Here is an 18,407-nt window from a genome sequence, read left to right on the forward strand (position 1 = left end):
CAAAATAACCTAATGAAACAGAGAATCTTTCATAATATTTATTATGCTTTTTCCATGTTTCAGATCCATACGTTCTGTCCCTTCTGGAACCGTGGAAGCAAGGTATTGATCAAATTGGAAACGAAGTTATAGGCTCTTCTAAAGTTCTACTCGATGTTGATAATGGAGCCTGTCGAACAGGTGAATGCAACTTTGGAAGTTTCTTGACAGATGCAATGGTAGACAGTGTAAGTACTAATTCAATATTTAGTTCATTAGACTAATCAGTATGTTCTCCACCTCTCTCTGTGTGTGTGCATTTACCCCTCCAGTTCTATTGACTTTCGGTGATTCCTAGCCCCTTCCACAAATGGAAACGATTGGTTTGTTTTGCTTCACATTTCTGCCACTTTTGGCTCATCGCAAAGGTGAGGATGAGTCACGATATGATGAAATTGATGAAGGGACACTCACAAGGAACACCCATGCCCAGGCTGGGATTTGAACCCGGGACCCTGGCATCGTAGCATGGTGTCCAGGAAAAAAAATTGGTTTCACATATTTATGAATAGTTTAGTGTGTTCCTAAACATAAAAATAATACTGTTCTGAATGTGACAGTATTAAAAAAAATCCATTGCAATGTCCCATAAAAAATGTAAAGTGCCAAAAGTAAGGAAAAGAAATTAAATATTTTTCAGTTGCTAATACTTGCATGTTTTCTCTAGAAATAAGTTGTGCATTTTATCATTTTATATAAATAATCTTGTTAAAGATATTTTCTTGGGATACCAGCCAGGTCAGCTTCCAAGTTTTTGAGAAGCAATGGCCCTCTCATCTCCAGGAACTGAAGTGCAGAGATGGGTCTGAAGCCCGTTTTTATGTATTTCTTGTGGAAGGAATTAATTGTAGGTAGCAGGCCAATCGGCTGTCATCTCTCCAACATCCGTATTCCCAGTTGACTATCACCAGCAGTGGCATGGCGTGGGATTTTTAAAAGTGTTACCGGTTATCAGTAGGACATTTAAGGGAGGAGCCATAAGACTTGGGCACCTCCCACCTTATGCCCCCCCCCCCCATGTCTTCCAAGTAGTTCGTATAATATTATTCTGGTACGACTGCAATTCGATACTAGATTTTGGTAATTAGGCTTGTAAGTAATATTTTCACCCAATAACAGTTCTGCTACCTCAAAAACATTGCTTGAATCCGAAATTAACGCATTCCTGTGACAACGTATGTCAATCTCAATCGGCCCTTTCAACAATTATCACAAATTCCTGTAACTGAAATAATATTATATGTGTGAAATATAGAATTTTAGGTTGACATTTTTAGAAGGACAGCGAACCCCTTGACCATCCCCATTCCTCTCCTCTCCTTCTCGCCCATGATGTCAAAAAAGGACAAGAGGACTTTTGTAATCGCTGATATTTAGTGTAAATACAAAATATCACTTTGTAGTTTGCTTTCCCCAGTGTGATTTTTTTTTTCGATTTGGTGTTTTATGTCCACTTTATGCACAGTAAGGCTAATCGGGACTGGATCTACAGTTTAAAGTGAGATCCGAACCACTTGTGCTTCCACCGGGTAACAAACCCGGGACCCCTTGATTACAAGGCGGTGACGCTACCACTGAGCCATCGTTCCTCAGTGTGAGTGGACACCTTCAGAGTAAGATAGACCCGATTAGGCAATTTCTGTCAATTGAATATGGCAACACCGATCTGTATCCAGTAAGGATCACCGGCAACTGTGGCGGCTAAACAGGCATGGCAATAACCTGCCTCCTCCTCCTGCCGTCAGTCTTTGCCGCAACGCAAGGTCTTCCTTGCGTGGGCTCAGGGCCCTTTCCTCATGTTGCCTCAGGAGGATACCGGAACAGTCCTCCTCTTCGCTTTTGCCGGTGTCAGAAAAAATGTCAGTCTGCAATATTTACTTTACGACAATATTATCAGTTTATGTATGTAATAATATTTTATGACAGGTTCTTCAATTCTTTATATTTTGCTGTTGCCTGCGGTAACAGCGGTTATATGCACGCCACGCCTCTGATCACCAGTCAGGCTGGGTCCAGCTTGATGCATGGTTGAGTTTGGAATAGGTCGTGCGATGCTTCTATAGATCAATGTTGGCACAATACAATAAGTTCAGGGGGGATGGGGGCTCTTAAAAAGGAAATATTAACAGGGACAAATGATTTCAAACTAGCCTGGCAGACAATAGTCAACTGGTAGCAAGGACAACAGCCGATTGGTACACTGCTTACAGCTGACTGCTCATGAGAAGATCCTAACAGTGAAGTGATGCAGCGGCAGGCAACTTGACTCTTCTGTCAGGGTGGGGGGGAATGAACCCTGTATCAGAAACATATGCTCGTCTCAGTATAATAGGTACAACGACACAAGTCATTGACATATATTTTCTTTGAACGGCATATAGGCAAAATAATGTACAAGATAAGCAATATAAAAATATTCTATGCACTTAAAAAAAAAGTAGCAAATGAGGAGAAATCAATTGAAAATTACAAACTTAACAAAGAAGAGAAAAATTTGGCTAAACTTACTGCATTTATGATGGAGGTTGTTCTAGATCAGCATTCCCATCATCCTCTTCATTGCAGCTTGCTGTGCTTTTGGTTGAACTGTCACTGTCCACTGCTCCTCTAAAAGTAATAATTATTCTTTCAACCTTGTTTTCAAGTTCTTTTGGTTGCTATTGCAATGCTATGTTATAATACTTATATGTTATCATCATGTACAGAATTATTCTTTATCTTTAGATCAAGCTAACTCAATAACATTCAGATTGAATGTTTACAGTGTCTTGTCCACACAGAAGATTTTTTTGTGGGTTATTAGCTGGTATTAATTCATGCATTTCAATGTTCTCATATTTTAGTTAAATGGGACATTATGATTTGTCAGCCATGTTACCATATCTGAAGGGACCTTATCCACATGTACAGTGTGATAAGGGGCATTGTCTATGATGACAACAGACTGATGGCATACATCTGGGATCAGTTTTCCTTGAAGGAACTGTTAATATTGAACTGTTCATTTGCTCGCTGTAGTCTCCTGTAGACAGCCAGCTTGCATTCGGAAACCCATTACTGCAACCTCAATGTACCACAATGAACTGATTATCACACCTGAAATATCATTGGATTGCCAATATTTATTTGAAATAATATTGCTGTCCACAGCCATTTCATCAACATACACAAGTGTATGATTGTTTTCACAAAATCATCACATGACTTGTAAATATTTACTACACTATGCTATAATGTTGGAACTCCTCCTTCCACAGAAACTTAATTTGTTGTCAAATATCAAAGTTTACAACAGGGTGCACTTTTGTCATTTACATACATGTAACAAATCATCTTCCTCACGACAGTGATATTGAAATCATCACATTTCAGTGTAATGATATTTTTCTATGCTTTCCAGAGGATGTGAGTTTTCTCGTTGGTAACCGATTGTTCTGCTTTCGCAACTCTCTCTGAATTCTCATCATCATCGACTCTGACAAACCTGCTACCACAGAGGCACGCTTTGTGTAACTGAGACCAAATATTGTTTGTCTGCATTTTTACAATCACAGAAATCAATTACTTCGCTTACCATCTCAAATGCGTCACTATGCACAGTAGCACCTTTCCTCATGAGCATTGCCAGAAATTTTTGCAGGGGGGTCAAGCAATTGAAAAAACTTGACTAGTAGAAATAACAACAATAATAATTATTATTATTTTGCTTTTAATGATTATTATAACATAATAGCTATTATATGAAAACAGACACATTTTATACCAAATTTATTGCCATTGTTATCATTATCTTCTTCTTGGAGAGACTTCTCCCTGGTCCACCAGATCAATATCCAGCACAACTGTTCCTCTTATTTTTCTATTTTTTATATTGCTCATAGTTAGTGTACAGCTCACCGCTCAGGAGATGATCCCCGCCGCATGCGAAGTGACATAGCAGCAGGCAACTCCACTATTAGGGTTGGGGGAGTGCACCCTGGGTGAGAAACACACACTGTTGTCTTGCTTTAAGGTGTTGGTTTTTTGACAGAGTACACAGATTTGTTTGGTATAAAGAGCCTGCCGATTGTACTAACTTCAATGTTTAAGAGATTTTCAACGACGGAATTGGCTGTTACAGCACTGGCGTTAAAAGAAAATAACATAGAAGAAAAAGAATCGCGAAAGCGGTGAACGTTTATTTGCACTTAAAATGCGCAAAACTGCAAATGTCAACAATGGTAAACACTACATTGTGGGTCTAGGTTTGTCATGAAAATTTTCAGGCTCATTGTTTCACATCGACATTGTTGATAGTTTCTTTTATTCGAAAGTTTCCGACGGAACACGTGACAAATATATTGAAGGTTGCATGGTGATAGCTTTAAAGGAAAGGAGCCCATCCCGATGTACTATCGTTTTCTCCCGTGGTCGTCATTTGAGAGTGAAGCATCAGTCACATTTGCTAGTCGATTATTTTCTCTATTTAGTATGGGCTTCGGAGATAGACTAGCTAACCTAGAATATATGTGCTGCCAAATACATAAAAACAGACTTCAGACACATCTCTGCACTTCAATCCCTGAAGATGAGAGTGACATTACCTCTTGAAAGCTTGGAATCAAGCCAATTTCTTTTATTTTTCTTATTGAGCATCACTCTTCTGCCACTTTTGGCTAATCACATCAATGAAAATGAATGATGATATGATGAAATTGATGAAGGGACAGTCATAAAGAATACCAATGTTCAAGCTGGGATTCGATTTGATTGACTGATTGAGTTGGTGTCTTTCTCTCTCTCCCTTTCTCTTTCAGAGAGAGGGGAGAGAGAAGAACAGAAAAAAGTCCACTTTATGCACAGTAAGGCTAATCGGGACTGGACCTACAGTTTAAAGTAGGATCCGAACCACTGTGTGCCTCCACCGAGTATCGAACCTGAGACTCCTTGATTACAAGGCGACGACGCTACCACTGCACCATCGGGGAGGCCCTAAGCTGGGATTCGAACCTTGGATCCCTGGCATTGAAGAACTCTGCCATGGAGGTCAGAGGTAGCCAGAAATGAGTTGGCCGATATCTCAAGAGAATATCTTTGACTGGCGGGAAAGTTGCAAGAAATAAGCTTGTTGTTTAAACTATGTTCAGTTGTTCTATCACAAGACTAAAAAAAAAAAATACTTCATATTTTGTCAGTTTGTGCAGTCTGCTGAACCAGGTTCCTGGTCCTTCGCACCTATTGCAATATACAATTCTGGTGGCATTAGGAATTCCATAGAAGAAAAAGATGGTGAGTAATTTTTCTGTATTTCATTGCATTTTTATTTGATTAACCTTCTTTAAAATAATGTAAGAAACTGCTTAGAATGTGATTTTATTCTAGTTTCCAACATTCTAATCACAATAGCATGAACATGATTTTATCACACTGTGAGGTGAACTCACCTCAGAAATGTAGGCCACTTTATCTATTTTACGTTAACTGTGACAGTGAGGATGAATGATGAATGCACACATCTTAGCTAGGATTCAAACCCAGAACCAATGGTGGAATACACAGTGAATTAAGCACTCGACTCACTTGCACCCCAAAATGACAAAAAAAAATCATGTGTTTAGTACTATTTGTTATTTTACATCACTTTGCTGCCACTTTTAGCTAATCACGATGGACAATGATTGTTAGATGAAACAGATAAAGGGACACTTGCATGGACATAAACCCAGAACATTCAGCAGCTCGGTGGGTGAGCACATTAAGTGGCCAACTTTCAATCTTGCCATCGAAGTTCCCAACTTCAAGTGATAGATTTGGTTTACTTTACTTTGCTCTCCTGCCACCTTTGACTAATTACGAAAATGAGGATGAATGATGATATGATGAAACTGATGAAGAGACAATCACAAAGAACACCCATGCCTTTGTTGGAATTTGAACCCGGGGCTCCTGGCATCGTAGCATGCTGAGTTAACCACTCCACCATGGAGGTCGACAAAAGAAGGAGAGAGAGAGAGAGAGAGGAGATTTATAAGAAGCTAGGAAGAAGGAATGCCATGGTAGCTCAGTCGTTAGGGCATCTGACTACCATGCAACAGACCCAGGTTCGATCCACGGCAGGAAAAGCTGGGATCTTCTCTACCTGTTCAAGTGGCTCTAACGCCCACCCAGCATCCTATAAAGTGGGTACCTGGAGGAAACTCTGGGGATAAAGGCAGCCAGGGGCATGGTGCTGATCACATCACCTCCATCTACGGCCATGATCAAGAAAGTGTGGGGCCCTAACTCCACACCCCTATACACCTTCACGGCATGGTGCAAAGCACAGTGGAGCACACACTTTTTTTTAAGGAGAAGGAGAGAGAGAGAGAGATATGGGAAAGAAGCGAAAGAGAGATTCATTTACTTGGTTTATTGTACTTTGCTCTTATGCCACCTTAGGCTAATCACAAAAATGAGGATGAATGATTTGAAGCTGATGAAGGGATGCTCACGAAGAAGACCCATGTTCAGGTCAGGACTTGAACTGGGACCCCTGGTATCGAAGCACACTGTGCTAACCACTCCACCATGAAGATCGGTGCTTCTCAGGTTCAAGTTCTGGTATGGGTGTTATTTGTGAGTATGCCTCAAGTTTGTTCGATTTAAACCAGGTTGATTTAAATTGTGTATTTTTTTAAAAAAATCAGTGATTTAAATCAATTTAAATAAATAATTTATAGAATAATGTACATGTGTTTACTAGAAAACATCTTTCACATAAAAAAATATCTATATGTACTGTGCCAAAAAACATACATGCAATTTTATGCATTAAAAAGAAATCACCAAAAATGATTTTTTGAAAAAAGCAAATCATGATTTTTATCCAACCCCTTCATCAATTTATTTTGTCATGATTCAACCTAATCACCACTATTAGCTAAATATGGTTGAAAAACTATGCTAATTAACAAAAATTTGAAAAAAAATCAAAAGCAAAACAAACCCAGGATACTCTGTGCTGAGATTGATATTGAGGCAGCTTGGCATTTAATTAATGCTTACACATACTGTGTAATTTCACATTGATGAAGTAGTACCTAAGTTTGTTGTTATGTATCATCTAAACACCATGTTGTTTGCCCCACACCTCAACCATGTCTTAACACCACGTTGTTTAAATTTTTGAATCATTATTTAAGGCCATGACAGCCTTTGGCCACTCGCTTGCGAGAGGAACATAAAGGGGGAAGGGGTATACAGCTCTGAAGAGCAACGTCTACATTCAAACAAGCAAGGGATTTGCCCAGTGAAATAAAAAAACACACACATATTCAATTTAACACTTCACTTGATTGAACAAGCGGAGTGTGGAAAGACTTAGGAATGTTTGTTTACCTGTAGAGCCGTTGGAAGTTCTCGTCTCCTTGCAGGCCCTGGCGTCGATGTGGTCCTACACTGTAATAAAACATAACTAGGGAGAGTACTCCGTTAACTCCCAACTTTGCCCTACGTCATCTCGAAATTCTAAACGATCACTTCTTAAACGTAATTCTCTCCTTTTTCTTTGACTTCGATTATTTAGCTCAGTTACCAAGACTTAACTTCGATGTACAACAGAAAGAAACTAAGAGCGACTCTGGAGCTCACTAGCAATTTGCTATATTCAATGTGGATCTAAAAGCAACTAAGCACGAGATTTTCTCATGCGGACTATTCAATCGGAATTTGAACATTTCATCTGTAAATCCGTTGCCTAAGTGTGTCCTTTGGCGATAGCGATTCTGAAAAAAAACGCTGATTTCCTGATTTTCATATTGTGCCAGCCTAATGCAATGTCAGCGGAGTTTTTCCCACTCCGCTGAAGGTCGCTGACATGATTAGTTTTTAAGAAGCTCTTTTCCAATGCTTCAGCGGGACCCCTTTTTATAACATGATTAGCTTATTTAATGCCTCCTTTTATCTACTGCATATATTGATAATTTTTTTCCGGATATACGTTTCTCATGTTGTTTTGAATGTTTTAGAACCCTTTTCATTTTGCCTATTTTGCCTATTTGGGACTCCACTGCCTATTTTTAATTATAATGCCTTTTTTTGCCTTTTTCAATTAAATTTGACCATTTTTTAAAAAAAATGTGCATATAAATTATTTTTCTACCAAAAAAAATTGTTGGCATTTATTTTTCTTTCGTTTATTATGTGAATAATTTTCGCCTTATTTAAGTAATATTCAACTCATGCATGTTTCAACATTGCTGAAGGAGAAAAGTGTGAGAAAAATGTATTTCATGCTCAGTTAGGATATTGCCTTTCGGTTAACATTTCCTTGTGCATGATTGACTGCTGAAGTGGACAGGTTGATTTCGAACACAAAGAAGATATTTCTGAAATCTCCCTCTCGAACCCGAAAATTTAAGGAAGTTGCATCTGAGCTTAGTTTACCTCCGCAACCAGTCTTGACCAGATGGGGAACCTGGATATCAGCAGCTATATATTATGCTAACAACCTTGAAAAAATCAGTGAGGTGATAGATGCTCTTCCAGAAAATGAAGCGGCTTCAATTCGTGAAGTGAAAAAACTCCTGTGCTTTTCAAGTTTATTTTTGCACATTATGGTGCATTGCCAGAGACAATTACAATTACAGAACTTAAAAAAACACCTTGTAGCATCCATGAAAATGTACGAGGAATCTATGCAGCAGATGATGGAAGTGCCAGGAGAAAAGGGGTCAGCTCTTGCGGTAAAGTGCAAGCGGGTAGTGAGTGCAAATGAGGACTTGAAACAATTGAAAACAATTTGTGATATTCTAAAAGGTGAAAATGATGTTACCGAAATGCATCCAGCTACATTATTGTTTTATGTATGCTCCAATAACTTCTGTCGAAGTAGAAATATCATTTTCTATTATGAAAAACATTCTCTCTGACAGACTACTATCAATGAATGTTGACTAATTAAAAAAGCACCTTGTAGTTATGTGCAATCAAGACGGAGAAAATTGAAATGCTCTTCCCAATGTAGATTTTAACATGTTGCCAGAAATTATAGATAAAAGTAAGCAACTTCCAAATGTGCCTTTTTTTGGTTTATTTTGCCTTTTTTCATCTTTAGCGCCTATTTTCCACATTATAAATGCCTTTTTGCCTGCCTATTTTAACGAAAATAAATGCCTGAACTTCCGGGCTCTATTTATGTATGATCCCCGGGTTCGAGTCATGCCTATGGCATGATACGGTATATAAAAAATAAATCATACTTTCTCTTGCAGAAATAACTTTTGGAGATTTAGCCACCACATCACCATTTCAAAATACAATAGATACTGTGGAGTTAGAAGGTACATACGTAACTGACATGTTTGAGCATGCTGTAAGCAGACCGGGTGAAGGACAAAAAGATTTCTTTGGCTTTCTTCAAGTTTCAGGTAATAATCATTAATGTAATATACACGTTCAGCATTAAGGTCTGTGTTGCTTAAAGCTTATATATATATATATATATATAATGTTAGTTAGTGTATTCTTTTAAAATATGAAGTAATCTAAAAATAAATTATGGACTATGACTGTTTATCATACAAAATTCTATTTTCTGCTTATGAAATGCTTGTACTTTAAAATTCATATTTTTTTTTATAATGCAGTCTTTTGACAAACATGTAATACACACTTGCATGGCACGATATGTTTATAATCAAATGTCAATAAGCGTTTTGGAGAAATTGCAAATATTATAGTCAAGAGCAGGCAAGTACCTGGAAATGTATTTGAGGGTGAGGGGGGGCGTCGAACCAGAAAAAAATATTAATTCAAATATGTAGTTAATATTGTATTGTTATTATTACATGAATAGGTAAAAATACAGTGTAAGAATAGAGATATAAGAGAATGTATTCATTATCTAGCTTATGTCTAGTTAAGATCAGCAAAATGAGTGTAAAAGCAATGGCCATGTCAAGGAAATTAATGTCAAATATTATATGCATAAAATATTAATCAGGAACTTTAATTTTCCTCAACTGGGGTTTTTGTTATTCAATAAATAATCAATTCTTTAACATAAGTATTAGTGTGCATAAATCTTTGGTAGTGTCTTTCAAAGCCGTATGATCCCAATATAATCCTTGCCTTCCATTAAGTTCAGAGGAAATAAATAACCATTGGCTATACAACAAAGGCTAAACAAATATACTTTCATTATTTAATATTAGTCTTTCGGACAGATATGTGCCAGCTGGTCATAGAGGTTTACAGGCACCGGGGTGGCCAAACTGCCATAATGCATGTGGATATTAACTCCTAACCAAAGTAACTGAAAGGGGCCTTCAGCACCCATTAAAAATAAGAAATGAAGGGGAAGGGGGATTTAACCTTGAGTATGTTCCAGGCAACAAAGCTTCATTCGAGGGGTTCCAAGCACAAGTGGCGTAACTCTACTTTTTGTGGAAATTGAGTTCCATATATAACAGGGTAGTATCAACATTTCAGTGCTAGAAGTAAGTATCTCCAAAGTTTCAAATTCTTGCTCATAAAGGCACCACTGTATGTTTGTGCCCCAACACATTGTTAGGGACATTGAATTTTCGCGATGCGCGAAATCGCGAAATGTGAAAAAAAGATGCAACTTTGAACATTCTGAATGTAACTACACCCCCAATGATGAAATATGCATGAGTTTTATTCGCGAAGTAATGCGAAATGTGTGTTTTTCCACGAAATGAATGCTTTTTCGCGAAATATCATCAAAATAAGTAGAAAACACCCAAAAACCGGCAATCGAGGTTGTGCGCGCAAACTGTCGATTTGTAACGAAACGTTTGCCTAAGTTTCCTACCACTTGCAGCTGAAGAACGTTTTATCTTCGATCACATCAGAAAGATGCTTTCTTCCACTCACAGGTTAATGTGGAAGAGTGAGTAAAAATATATATATATATGCACAGTGAGACTTAGAACTGTGGTTAAGTGAAATTCTTCTTTTTTTTCAGTGCAATTACCAGTGGCAGCAATTCGGGGGGGGGGGGGGGGGGCCCACTTTCTTTGCCCCTGCACTATGGCCTCTAAATACTAAGCCTTGCCTAGCAAGAAAAGTAAACTATCCTTGCACCACGCAATCGCCGCTACTGGCAATTACAGTTGAAATCTAAGTACTTGTGTATGTGTACAGTATATAAAAATGAAGTAGTTTCCTCTCATAATGAAAAAGTGTGTACCAATTTTTTTTTCCATCGCTGGTATATACCGCTGATCTAACATTTTATTCACCGCTCTCCTCAGTTTTTATTTACCATAAATTTGTCTCGCTACACATTGTTAAGTTGTTTAAATTCGCCTTTATCTCAAAACTGTCTTGAATGAAGTTAGATATGGCAACAAAATCCAGATTTCAAATTATCCGATATCCATTCCGGATGCAACGGATAATCTGGATATCTGAATAGTAGATTTGATGAAGGATTCGTAGGAAATTGCACAATGAAATACTAATGTAATGAATAAAAGAATATGTGGATAAACAATAAAACTGTCCAGATAATGCTCACATTCAGATATCTTTACATTTTGGATAATCCAAATATCGGATAATTCAGATAATTCGTATATCTGGATAATTGATATCCGGATTTGGCTTTCCCTATTCTGAACCCCTCATTTCTCTACAAGAGTCAATTTCCAGGTTATGCTACATTGATATTTCAGTACCTTCTGAAAAGGTCAGGAATTTGTGTACATATTCTTAAGTGAATTCTTCTTTTCCTTTGCTTTGCAGGTGTTCATGTTACATATAACATTTCACAACCTGTGGGGAAGCGAGTAAAACACCTAAAACTTAGATGCGGACAATGCCGTGTACCAAAGTATGAAGATATTAATCCAAATGCAATGTACCGTATTGCATTGAATTCATTCTTGGTCACTGGAGGTGATGGCTATGCCATGATTGGTGAGAACATGAAGAATCACACTGCAGGTACTTACTAACATGATGGTTTCTTCAATTATTTAAATCTAAGCTTTGTCAAGAAATTTCGTTAAGTTTCACATTAGCAAAAGAAAATAAATTTTCTTGATGATGGTTTTTAAGCTCAGTATTGTAATATGGAAAAGCCCACATGAACAAAACTATACTTAATATTTAACCTTTAAAGAAGACCATGCATTTTTCGGAAAAAAATGTTTTGACCAATATATACAGTGTGCAACATTCTTCTTCATACACACGGATTTTCAAAGAAAATGTTCTAATATCTGAAAGGAAATACACTCTTTTGAAATTGTTTCTTTACAATTCAATAACCAATATCATTAGGAACATAAAATCTTACCCAAATTCTGTATAACCAATGACAATAATAAATAAAATGAAACTGAAAGAGAAACATGCCATTTTTTGTACAACTTTTCTATTCGTACAATTAATAATATAAAAGAAAAAATTACATTCAGAGCAAATTGACTGACAGTTTTAATACTTTGATGTGTATCCTTTGGCTTTAATTACTGCTTAACACCTGTTCTTCATAGAATTAACCAGTTTCCGAGCTTATTTTATTCCACTCGGCTTGCACAACAGTTTTCAACTCTTGTTTGGACTTAACTCCTGCTTTATGGACTCGCCTCTTCAAAATTGCCCATAAATGCTCAATGGAATTTAAGTCTGGACTTTGAGCTGGTGTTTGTAGTAGTTGGGCACATTCCATATTAACCAATTCATGTTAACTCAGCACTCTGCTTTATATTGTTCTTCAATATCTCCAAATAGACATATGCATCCATGATACCATCAATAAACTGGATGGTACCAACACAGCCCCAAATCATTAATGACCCACCACCGTGTTTAACTGTTGGAACTTTGTTAATGTGATCATTGTCTTTATTTGATTTTCTCCAGACCCTATTTATCCCATCTGACCTGTATATATTAATCTTGGACTCGTCTGACCATATGACACTATCCCAAAATTCCTGGTCCTTGTGGATGTGCTCTTTCGCGAATGAAAGTCTATTCCTGCGATTCACATTATTTACATACGGCCTCTTTTGTGGTATTCTGCCATGATATCCATGCTTCCACAAGGCACGTCAGACAGTTTGATCGGACATCATCTTGCCAGCAACATTTTCTACTAACGGTTGTAACTGAGGAACCGTTAGTTATATGACATGTACATAACACTGTACATATGAATATGATTATATTTACTAGTAGATATGACTTTTTTTTCCCTTGGAAATTCTGTGTGTACGAATAACAATGTTACATACTGTAATAACATAATTGTTACCATAAGCAATACTGTGTATTAATTTTCCAGGTTATGAGAATGTTTGTATACCTGCCCATTTGTCATTTAACCCTCTCTCATGCCTTTAAAAAAATTCTGATGTTACTACTATATATTTTCTATTTCATGAAATGTATTAATATGTCTGACAAATTTACAATTCATGATGGGTTAAAACAAGGAGATGCATTATCTCCATTGCTCTTTAATTTTGCCTTAGAATATGCTGTTAGGAAGGTAAAAGAAACTAAAGAAGGACTAAAATTAAATGGTGTGACTCAGTTGTTAGCATATGCAGATGATGTAGACTTACTGGCGGATGATGTGAATACAATTAAGAATAATGCTAAAATATTTTTCAAAACTGCTAAAGAGATAGGTTTGGAAATTAACAAAGAGAAAACTAAATATATGCTTACAGGCCGAAACCAAGTGTTAGGTAATAATCAAAATCTCATTATTGATAACAACTCGTTTGAACCAGTTTCCAAATTCAAATACTTAGGAGTAATATTAACAAATGAAAATTATATTAAAGAGGAAATAAAAAGTAGGCTTAATTCAGGAAATACATGTTACTTCTCTCTTCATAAACTTTTGTCTTCTCGTTTAATATCTAAGAAACTAAAAGTTAAAATATACAAAACAGTAATTTTGCCTGTAGTATTATATGGGTGTGAAACTTGGTTCCTTACATTGAAAGAGGAACATAAATTGAAAATAAGATCCTTAGGAAAATATTTGGACCTAAAAGGGATGAGGAGACAGGTGAGTGGAGAAGGTTACATAATTTAGAACTACATAATTGGTAACACTTTACTATACCAGAGACGGATTTATTCAAATTTACAGGAGAAAGTACTTACGCAAATCATTTTCTGTAGCGTTGTTGATGTTCGGGAATGTAGTTTTGATCCATTTTAATGCGAAAACATGTCTTTTTATACGAAAATCTATTTCTGACGCGCTATTGCTGCTGCCGCCATTTGCTTTCTGCACGAGAGCACAATACGCTCTGTATTGTCCGTATATGCTAAATTGAACGAAAGGAGTGCTAATGGAACCTAACCTAACAGGCCTAACCTAACCTAGTAGGCATACCTCTTCCCCGTGATGGTTTGTGGGGCTATCGTGAATTTTTGGGCTAATGTCAATCGTTTTTGGGGCTACCCGTGGGTGGTTTGTGGGAAATAAGGAACAACAGTAAGTACTTGTTAATGTAAGAAATAGACATTATTTTCGTTAGAAATTCATTATTTCACCTAAATAAATGTTCCACAATGCAGAATAGTACGTTAGCAATGTAAAAAATTGCAAAATAAATCATTGATAGGTGTCTCTGGTATAGTAAAGTAGTACCACATAATTTGTATTCATGTCCAGATATTATTAGAATAATTAAATCAAGAAGACTTAGGTGGGCAGGCCATGTGGCACGAATGGGAGAGGAAAGAGGAGTTTACAGGATTCTTGTTGGGAAACCTGATGGTAAGAGACCTGTAGGAAGGCCAAGACGAAGATGGAGGGACAACGTTGAGATGGACCTAAGGGAAATCGGTAGGGATGGAAAGGAGTATATAGATCTTGCTCAAGATAGGGAAAGATGGAAGGCCTGTGTTGCTGCAGCCATGAACCTTCGGGTTTAAGAAGGCTAGAGAGTTAGTTAGTTAGTGGTTATTTCATGAAATGCTTAAACAGGTTTATAATCTTAATTTTTTTTGGGGGGGAGGAGGTGGGGCAGAACAAAATACTTACTTACTACTTACTGGTCGACGCTACAGTCCATGTAGGTCCTTGGCCTTCCTGACTACCTCTCTCCATTCATCTCGATCCTCTGCTTTTCTTCTCCATCCTTTAACTCCTAATCTTCTTAGGTCCTCTTCCACGTCCTCCATCCATCTTTTCCTGGGCCTACCTCTTCTTCTCCCTTCCGGTTTTCCATTGAATATTTTCTTGACAACCCGTGCTTCTTCCATCCTCTGAACATGCCCAGCCCATCGTATTCTACCCTGTTTGATCTTCACTACAATATCTGGCTGCTTAAATAATTCCTGTACTTCCATATTTGTTCTCATTCTCCATCCCTCTTTATCTCTTACCGCTCCAAATATCCTTCTCAGTATTTTCCTTTCCCACCTTAACAACCAATCTTCCTCTCTTACCGACATCACCCAACTTTCTGAACCATACATTACTATGGGTCTTAATATTGTTGTATATATTTTATTTTTTGTGTTCCTACTAACGTTCTTAGATTTAAACATATTTTGCAAAGAAAAGTAGCATCGATTTCCACTTGTTATCCTTTCCTGTAGTTCTGTAGCTGTCTTGTTATCTGCTGTTATTATTGAGTCCAAATATTTAAAGGCTTCCACTCTTTCATATTCTTTTCCATTTATTCTTATGTAAGGTTCTCTTCTGCCTCTTTCTGGATTTCCCATCTTCATATATTTTGTTGTATTTGTTTTCACTTCCAGTCCTAGTTCTTGAGCTTTCTCTTCTAATACTTGATAACTCTCTTCCATAGCTTGCTTATTCCTTGCTATTAAAGCTACATCATCTGCATATGCTACTATTTGCATAAGTCTATTTAATATTGTTCCTCCAGGGTTGATTGGTAGTTGTCGGATTACTTTTTCCAATGCTAAATTAAATAGTATTGTAGAAAGTAAATCTCCCTGTCTCAGTCCTTTCTCTACTTTAAACACGTTTGTCATTTCCTGTTCTACTCTGACTTTACATTCCGTTGATTTCATTGTCATTTTTGTCAGTCTTATCAATTTTCTTGGGATTCCAAACTCTTTCATTATACTGTAGATCTTATTTCTTTCCAAGCTGTCATATGCTTGTTTAAAATTGACATATAGTTGGTGAAGTTCTTTTTTATACTCATAGAACTTCTCCAACACTTGACGCAGTAAAAATATCTGGTCCATCGTGGAGCGATTTTTTCTAAATCCTGCTTGGTAATCTCCCATGATTCTTTCCATCCAATCTTTCAATCGTGTTGCTAAAATTTTACCAAATACTTTATAAGTTCCATCCAGTATAGATCCACCAAGCTTTCTGAAACCTCGGAAAATATGCGAACTAACCGGCCTCCCCCACCTCCTTCTTTCATACCCGGTGTTTGCTCTGGCGCTGGTCAGGCAAAGACCTTCCCACTTCCGCTGACACAGTGTTGCTAATTTTACTCTCTTCAAGAATTCGAGGAGTGTTGTTGATGTGCGTAGACGTGTTTTTGAGTAAGTGTAAAGTGTCGAAAGTTGTGCACAGCAGTGAGCAAAATTTGTTACTACGAATCATCGAGAAGTGTGAAGAAGAGAAAAGAGACGGGTGAAATTATCCTCGCGATCAACCCCTAAAGAGAGCAGTATATCTAACGGGACGGTCGGACTCATTGCTTAAAAAACTGAAAAAAAGAAAAAAGATTTACAAACCCCTGACCAGAAATTGTCCATGAAATGTACGTAGTGAAAAGAGAAGTTCCTACAATATTGAAACTTTTAGCTATTGCTAAGGAAGAAATTAATTATCGGGGGGGGGGGGGGGGGGAGAAACATTACGGAAAATTATGAAACAAATAGGCGTTAAATTTAAAAAATGTAAAAACTCTCGCTTAGCTCTGGTTGAACGAAGCAACATTGTCATTTGGAGAGCAAGATATCTTCGTGCGATCAACAGATTCCGCAACGAAGGGAGGCCTGTTGTTTACATTGATGAAACTTGGATTCAGGTTTTTTTTCTTTTTTTCTTTACATAATTTTTTTTATAGTTTACATAATTTAGAATATTAATCTTATGTGTTTAAATTGTTGATATCCTTCTGCGAGACAGCAGGCGTGTTTAACTTTAGTGTCCCCCTCCCTCCTCTCTCTTATGCTATGTTATTTGAATTACCACGTCTAGAAACGAAACTTAATATTCGGCCTGCATATTTGCTTACTTGCAAACCTTTCACTGCACACGCCCACTTCTAGATTTGGCAACACAGGGGGGAAAACACGTGTTTCTGCCATCCCTTCTCTTGCCCCAGAGTTCCCGAGCTCCCCTCCTAAACATTCGACACTAGCACCACTTGTTTCTGGCCAGGGTTTCAAATAAGTTGGTGGATCTATAGTGTTATTCCACGGTAGTTTTCACACTTAGCTTTATCCCCTTTCTTATGTATCGGGCATATTATTCCTACTGTCCAGTCTCTGGGCATTTCTTCTTTTATCCAAACTTCTTCTATCACTTCATATATGGCCTTCTTCACTCCTTCTCCACCATATTTCAACAGCTCCGATTCTATGCCATCTTCTCCTGGCGCTTTATTATTCTTTAGAGACTTTATCTTTTACTTCCTTTAAAGTTGGTATTATCTCTTCTTCCTCTTCCTCACTTATTTCTTCCTCTTCATGACTTTTCCCCTCTTCTTTATCCTCCTCATTGGTTCCGTTAAGTAATTCACAGAAATACTCCTGCCACCTTTCCATCATCTTTCTTTTGTCTCCCATGAGGTTTCCTTCTTTATCCTTGCAGAAAACTGCTTGGAGTTGGTATCCTTTCTTCAGATCTCTTGTTCTCTCATAAAACTTTCGTATCTCATTTCTATCTTTCATTTCATCTAACTCTTCTATTTTATTTTTCTCAAACTGTCTTTTCTTAGCTCTACATGTCTTATCTGCAGAACAAAATGGTAGATAATACTGAACCTTTCTTCACATAATCGGTCTTAGTTATGAAAGAAATAAAGATAAATATATACACATGACGAATGAATACAGCACAGCATATTTTCAACAGCTCTTATGATCAACTTGGTATCAATATCATGTCACCATAGCAAACTGACTTACAATGAATGCTAAAAATTTTTTTCCATGAAAAACACTGATTATAACTACATTTATGCTTGATACTGAGAAACATGGCCAATTCAGCAGGAGGGAAAAGGTATAGAGTTGTAAAAACTTTCATATACTGTAGTTCATTGTGCTTTTTAAGTTGAAAAGTAAAATAATTTTTATCCCCTTTTACAAAATAAAGCATTGCAACAAGCGAAGCATGTATTCCTTGACCCCCTCCTCGAAAAATGTCTGGATTTGCCCATATCTATAAATGTAAGATAATCGTA

At 37.2% G+C, this 18,407-nt stretch overlaps 1 protein-coding gene across 1 annotated transcript in view; it reads left to right on the top strand.

The window, feature by feature from the left end:
• LOC146003743 (apyrase-like) overlaps positions 1 to 18,407 on the top strand; it is a 70,059-nt gene that overhangs the window by 49,967 nt on the left and 1,685 nt on the right. The window contains exons 5-8 of the mRNA XM_083142138.1: positions 64 to 227; positions 5,214 to 5,307; positions 9,270 to 9,425; positions 11,770 to 11,970. Coding sequence (XP_082998264.1) covers positions 64 to 227; positions 5,214 to 5,307; positions 9,270 to 9,425; positions 11,770 to 11,970 — 615 coding nt within the window. The remainder of the gene's footprint in view (positions 1 to 63; positions 228 to 5,213; positions 5,308 to 9,269; positions 9,426 to 11,769; positions 11,971 to 18,407) is intronic.

Source organism: Lepisma saccharinum, chromosome 20 (genome assembly GCF_977018435.1).
Source record: "Lepisma saccharinum chromosome 20, izLepSacc3.1, whole genome shotgun sequence".
Taxonomy (NCBI): domain Eukaryota; kingdom Metazoa; phylum Arthropoda; class Insecta; order Zygentoma; family Lepismatidae; genus Lepisma; species Lepisma saccharinum.